Genomic DNA, 6,933 nt, shown 5'->3' with positions numbered 1-6,933 from the left:
TTCCTGTCTCTAGATATCTCTACAGATTTGCTGCTGTTTTTGCATTTGTTTTGTTTGTAAAGCCTCCTTCAACATTACCTCTCCCTGCCCCATTGGCTAGAATTCAGTGAGACATTATTCTTGAGTTAAAAACCCTCACCATCTTGATTTTAGGAGACTTGGTTTCCCAAAGAACTACTAACTCATTAGCATAATAAAACATTGGGGATATATATATCCAAAGGCAAACCCATAGTGACGCCATATCAAGTTTCCGAAACTGTAAATCCTTATGGGAGCAGAACACCTCATCTTCCTCCCACAGAGTAGCAGTGGGGATTGAACCACTGACCTTTCAGTTGGCTGTCCAAAGCCAAACTCACAGCATTCTCAATAGATAGAGAGATTTCATAGATATATATATATCCTGCATGTATATTTTCAAAATGTTTTATTCTACGGATGTTCTAAAATATGTATGTTTCTAAATATGTATTTGGATGGATATGTCAATCTGAGTTGAGAGTTAATAGATAATTATTTGATTCTGTTTGGATTTGTATGTCAGGGGATAAGACAAGAGTCACATGGAGGAAGATATGATCATGATGGAAAACAGACTCTGTGTTTTTCACTCACACATGTATATATATCATTTTTGTTGTTGTTAACTTCTGTCACATCAATTCTGACCTAAGACAGCCCCCTGTGTGCAGGGTAGATCTGCTGCATAAGGTTTGTGAGCAACTGGATCTTGGTGATCCGGAAACTGATCACCACACCTTTCTGCTGAGGTGCCTCTGGGCCCGTCTCAAACCACCAACCTTTCAGCAAGTCATCCGCTCTTACCTGTCTCCCCCACTCTGGGCAATAGACAAGTATCTATTTGATCTGGAACCTATATGGCAAATGCCTTCGACGGGCCAAGCACAAATGCAAGTTCTAAAGAGGAAAACATGACCGGCACATTTACTGTTCTCCAGTTTCTGACAATCTAACAAGAGAAAGTGAGTGAGACATTCGATAAAGCATAATACAGTGTAATAAATCCTGTACTTAAATGAACAAAGGGTTCTGGGAGCACAGATACAGGTGTGTTTAATTAATTATTCCTGAGGAATTTAGAATTGGCTTTGCTAGGTCTTAAAGGATGAGTAGGGTTTCAGAAAGCAAAGTTTGGAAGATGCCTACAAGACACAGAGGCTGAGAAGCGCACAATAAAATCAGGTGACAAACTCGTTAAAAAGGGGGCTTCCTTCCTTTTAGGAAATGGTGGAGGTGTGAATAGTGGTGCAAGGCTGGAGTCAGCTCATGGAGGTCTTTGAATGCCTTAAGATTCCATTTTATGCTGAAAATGGTATAACTGGAAGAGAGAAATAAGTAGATCTGCAGTTTAAATGAGAATTCTACCTGTGGGGAAACAAGCGTATATAAGAACAAGAAAAGTGAAGCAGAAAAAGGCAGCCAGGAGGTGATGGAAGAGTTGATGCTTATACGCAGGTCATTACCATGCTAGGGAGACAGTGGAACTTACAGGAGACGTGGTAGAGGTAGAACCTACTGGGTTTAATGACCGACTGATGCGGATATATTGGAGGAAAAGAAGAAGCCAGGATGCTTTGGAGCTTTTTAGTTGGTTGATTAAATATATGACAATATCATTAGTTAGAACTGAGAAAACAATAGCAGGATCCTCTTTGGGCTTCGAGAAGTACTTGGGAGACACATGTGGAGATGCACCTTGGGGAAGCTCGGGAAGGAGGCAAGCCTTGAATTACAGGTTTAAGAGTCACCACTGGAGGCACCTAAGTGGCTTAGATAACCACCCAGGGTAAGCATGCAGAGTGAAAGTAGAGCCAAAAACCAACCCCCCAGGAACAGGACATCAAAGAGAGAAGGAAAAGAGGAGGGACTAGGGAAATCCCGGGGAGGGAGGGGGGAGCTGAGACAGTCAAAGAGGTAGGAGCGCCAGGGAGCAAGTGAAACCAAGGGGGAAGAAGGTGGCAAGAAGCAAGAGGAGGCCAAGGTGCGGGAATTCTCCAAGAAGAGACTGCTGCTGACTATCAGGGTTCTAGGAATTGGGGGAGAGGGATTCCAAGGGAGTGAGGAGATAAGCGAGATTCCCCAAGAGTAGAATGAAGAAGATCCCAGGAAGCAAAAGCAGTGGGGGTGTCTGACTCCAGGGGAAGAGCAGGCTCTGGGGATGGTGTGGCTGAGTTTTGAAGAATTGAAGGACCATCAAGAATTCCAACCCGAAGGCCTCTAACTTGGGAGAAGAATGTGGGGACCTCATCTACCCTATGACTTGAGTCCCTGGAGTCCCTGCTTCACGTTAAGCTAGCCTTGAAGCGTGCCACGTATAAACTGTTGCTGAAGCCACTCTGACTGTTGATGCACGATTTGTGTCTTCGGACAAGGAGTGTGGCAGCCAGGGGGGACCCTATGAAAGCACTTGATGTCGTGGGAAGATGGGGTGTTAGGATTTGGATGATTTCACTAAAGGAACAGTAATTTTAGGCTGTTGCTGGGAGATAGAGGCACTAACAGGTTAGCCATGAACCCCAGATGCTAGAGTTGAGTAGAAACAAACTGAGGGCACAGGAAGCAGGTATCAGGGAGGAGAAGAGGAGCCAGAGGAATGGCGTATGAGACACCAAGCGAAGGGGGTGTTTGCAGAAGGAGAGTGTTGAATGATGCAGGGGAAAATGAGAGGAAGTTTCTTTATGTGGGATGAATATCGATCAAGCCTTGAAAGAGTATTTCCAATGTAATAAGGCAGTAGCTTTGTGTGGGAAGTAAATCAAAGATAATGTCCTCCTTTTTTTGCAATAAATAATTTATCTCCTATGTACAGTGAACTCTTACACATAATGTGCCTGTGTGTGATTATGCCTCTCTATACTTTATGTACCCAGGGTCTCATGTGAAATATAAACTCAGCTCACGTCCAGTGAGTCAGTCCCAGCTCATGGTGACCCTACAGGACAGGGTAGAATTGCTCCCATTGGGTTCCAAAACTGTAACTCTTTCCAGGACTAGAAAGCCTCATCTTTCTCCCCGGAGCAGCTGGTGGTTTCAAACTGCTGATCTTGCAGTGAGCAGCCCAAAGCCTAATCACTCTGCCAGCAGGGCTCCCATGGGAAATTAAATTAATATAAATAAAACCTCACACTAAGAATATCACACAAATGTACACATAGTTCACTATATATTATACACCTAATCTATTAAGGTTCAAAAACCTCAAAGGATGTGTGAATCACTTTTGAATGATTATCTCTCTCTCTCTCTCTCTTTCTTTTAAGTATCAGTGGAAACTGCCTTGTTGTCCCAAGAAAGGTGGTTAAATGTACCAATATAGAGAAAGGAGGATAAGCTTATTGTTTTTGAGGATTCTATGCTGGAGTTTCTATGATGTTTGTTGATCTATAACTGCATTTCATTCATTTTCTCTCTCTCTCTCTCTCTCTCTCTCTCTCTCTCTCTCTCTCTCTCTCTCCTGCCATCCCTCCCCCCTCTCATCTTCCAGTGGAATGGAGCATGTCCAAAGACTTCTTTCCTTTGGCTGGAGAAATCATCATGGATAACCTGCAGGCGCTGAGATGCACAATCACAGGACTTGTGATGGTAAACACCACCTCCTCCCATCAGACAGCCCTTTCCCCCTCCCTGAGGTTTGTGTTGGGATCCGGGTAACAAATGTCTACTCTGAAAGCAACAGTCAACGCCCAGTCCTCTGGCAGCAACTGCCACTCATTAAGCGTGATATGTCTGGTATCCATAATCTGAATTTTACAAAGGAGTAAGCAGACAGCATGAACCACTTTGTAAGCTGTCATGTTCCGAGGAGATCAGAAAAAAATGGCCTCATGCAAGCCTTGAAAGCGGCTGCTTTCTGGACCGCAGTCTAATCTTCTGGGGAAGGAGGGGGATCAAAGGCTCTGAGAGATCCAATTTTGACTCCCTGTCTGACGGTAAAAATAACAGCCTCATCTCACCCTCGCCCCCACCACCTTGGTGGGGATCAGTCATCGATTGGAGTCACACAATTTCCTGAGAGAAATCCTTTCCCCTTGATTAAAAAAAAAAAAGGTCTAAGCTTGCTTTCCCAAAGAAGAAGGTATAGAGGAGGGTGCTACTTTTCGAAGTAACCTGAACCAATTTGAGCTGTGAATGAAAGCCCGGGGCAAACTGTGCTCATTTATTTAACCAATCTACACTCACACGTTAATTATTTAGGGCATCATGAAAGCAGACACCACAGTGCAAACATGAGAACCCCAGGCCAGCCCGTTCACCCTGGAAGCACCCCTTTTTCCCCTCCAACAAGTACAGTGCAACAAAATGGATCGTCAGGACCCCCTCACCAAAAAACAAACAAACCCGTCTTCTTAAAACTTATACTCGAATTCTCAAAACAAATCAATTCCTTGAGATCGTTGCATGGAGGAGTTAGGGAAAGAACTATGGTGGTAGCATTTTTTGGTCTTGTTTGTTGTTGTTGTTGTTGTTGTTTCGAACAGGGTAATCGGTGGAAGCAGTGTATTTCTAACGTATAACCTTGAAACTCATCCTTAAGAAGCTTCATTAGTTGCATCTCCTGCATTTTGAAAAAGCTTCTTCTACTACAATTCTGGGTGGTTTGGAGGACTACCACCGGAGTCTCACCTTTAGGCCTAATCACAGGCCCCCCAAACTGGCTGACACTGAAGCAGGCCCAAGTGGGTGAACCCCAAGCTTGAGATGGCATCAGCAGCCTCCTGGTTTCCAGTCTGAGGGCTCGTGTGGTGGACGCCTGAGGGAATTTCCAATTGCTGTAAAGGAAAGGAATATGGTTCCCCATAGGAAGTTCTCTAATATCTGAACTAATTTCTAGAGGGATTTTCTTCGTCCTCTTAGCTGTCCAATGAGAGCAGACACTCCTTTCCTCATGAACCCTTGGAAGCGGATTGACAGCTTGCAGCACCCTGTGGCCTTGAGAGGCAGACACACACACTCATTGCTCACAAACCAGCTTCAGAAGATGGCGAGGTCAATGCGGTGCACGTCTTAGCCAAGGCTCTAGAAAGACGTGTTTCGCTTTGGTTTTTTTCACTTCAAACACCCTTTTGCCAGTTTTGCAAGTAGTTTCTGATCACGTGTGGCCTTCTTCAATGCTCCATGGCGGTCACTGAAGAAACTACTCCAAGTAAAACTACGAAGTCATTTGAAAAGAAAATCAACAAGCAAAAATAACTCCTTCATTCCTAAGACCATAGAAAGCAAAGCATTAAAGAATGTAAGCCATCATTTTATAATGGCTTTTAAATGGAGTCAAATTGAAGAGTTAACCTTTTTTTTTTTTTTGAAGTATGGGAGATGTCTCTGTTGCTATGAGGGGCTGTCACATGGACGCTCCCTGTGCACAACAGACTGCACCGCTGCCAGGCCGAAATCTAGCGTCATGCTCATGACGGTGTTTGAGCCCATTCAGTCACGGCATCAATCCACCTGCTTGAGGTTTTGAGGGTCTTCATCTTTTTCGTGGACCCTTTCCCTTACCAAGCGCACTATCTTTCTACTGGGACTCTTCCCCGTTACCATGTCTAAAATACAGGAGACACCATCTCACCACCTTGCCTTCTAAAGGAGAATTCTGACCGTCCTTTCCCCGTGAGATGTGTTGGTGCTCCTGCCAGCTCATGGCGTCTTTGACCTTCCGTTCTTCTTTGGTCATCCTTACCCATTGTCCAGCTGTCCTGTGCTTAGAGGTGACTGAGAAGACCGTCGTTCGGACCAGGCACAGATGCCACTGTGACCACAAGCTCTCTGCCGCAGATGTGCCCGTTGCAAGACAGCGTGTGATTTCTTGACGACTGCTTCCACGGGTGTCGACTGTGGATCCCCCAGAAACGAAATCCTTGTCAACTTCCAAACGGTCTCCAGTGATCCTGCTGTTGCTTATCGGTCCAGTTGGGAGGATTTCTGGTTTCTTCGTGTTGCGGCACAGTCCCTGTGGGAAGCTGCAGTCATTGATCTTCATCAGGAAGTGCTTCAGGGCCACTTCGCTTTCCAAGCCAGGTTGCCTCATCGGCACAGTGCGGGGCAGTTCCTGAATCTTCCTCCAGCCCTGAGGGTGCTTTCTTCTTCAGATGGCCCAGCTTCTCAGAAGATTTGCATACAGATGGACTAATGCTGGTGAATGGAACAAGGGACACTTATCATGACATTATTTATCATGCACAAACACTAGGGACGATCTTCATGGGCACCAGTGAAGGACTGGTTAAATAAAGTATGGGTTTTCCCACAGTGAAGTATATGCCCCACTGAACTATTGAGGTGGATCTTTAAGATAAAAATTGAGAAAGCTCTCCATGAGTCCTTACTTATTGCAGGAAGCAGGTTAATAAGCTAAAGGCGATAAGGATATTTTCTTTGGAGGAGGGGAAAGAAGGAGGAAGCGATAAGGGTGAGGGATGGCTGTCTGGTAAGGACACCTCATAAAGTGTGAGTTTTAAAGATCATTGTCTGACTTTTTTCATGCAGGAGAGATCCTTATGTTATTCTAATTTTTTTTTTTTTAAAGAAAGCATCTGTAAACTATGAAGGTACTCTTAAATGACTGTTATATACACTTAATAATCAAGACAGCCAAAGAGCAAAACCAGGAGCAGGGAAGTTGGAAAGCGCCATCCTCAGACACAGGAGTCTGTATCTAGGGCAAAAGTGAGTCATCAAACACCTGACACGCCCTTCTTTCTATTTTGGTTCCTTGCAGGGGCAACAGTACTTTGTTCAAGTTTCGGCTTATAACATGAAAGGATGGGGACCTGCTCAGACCACCACACCGGCATGCGCCTCTCCTTCTAGTAGGTGCTGGCTGTGAACCCTCTCCAATTGGGCAACAAGCTCCAACTCCACCTCCATCCTTTGGGTGCCTCTGTCATTCCCTCTCCCCACTGCGGGGGGGTT

The 6,933-nt window shown here is 45.0% G+C and overlaps 1 protein-coding gene across 1 annotated transcript in view; it reads left to right on the top strand.

Moving 5' to 3' along the window:
* Positions 1-6,933, top strand: part of ANKFN1 (ankyrin repeat and fibronectin type III domain containing 1) — a 252,981-nt gene that overhangs the window by 195,693 nt on the left and 50,355 nt on the right. The window contains exons 7-8 of the mRNA XM_030888203.2: positions 3,509-3,606; positions 6,740-6,830. Coding sequence (XP_030744063.1) covers positions 3,509-3,606; positions 6,740-6,830 — 189 coding nt within the window. The remainder of the gene's footprint in view (positions 1-3,508; positions 3,607-6,739; positions 6,831-6,933) is intronic.

This window comes from Echinops telfairi, unplaced genomic scaffold, assembly GCF_000313985.2.
Source record: "Echinops telfairi isolate 266 unplaced genomic scaffold, ASM31398v2 ScPeMD7_7458;HRSCAF=8496, whole genome shotgun sequence".
NCBI classification, from domain to species: Eukaryota; Metazoa; Chordata; class Mammalia; order Afrosoricida; family Tenrecidae; genus Echinops; species Echinops telfairi.
The sequence above is the reverse complement of the archived record's forward strand: the minus strand, read 5'-3'. Positions and strand labels throughout refer to the sequence as shown.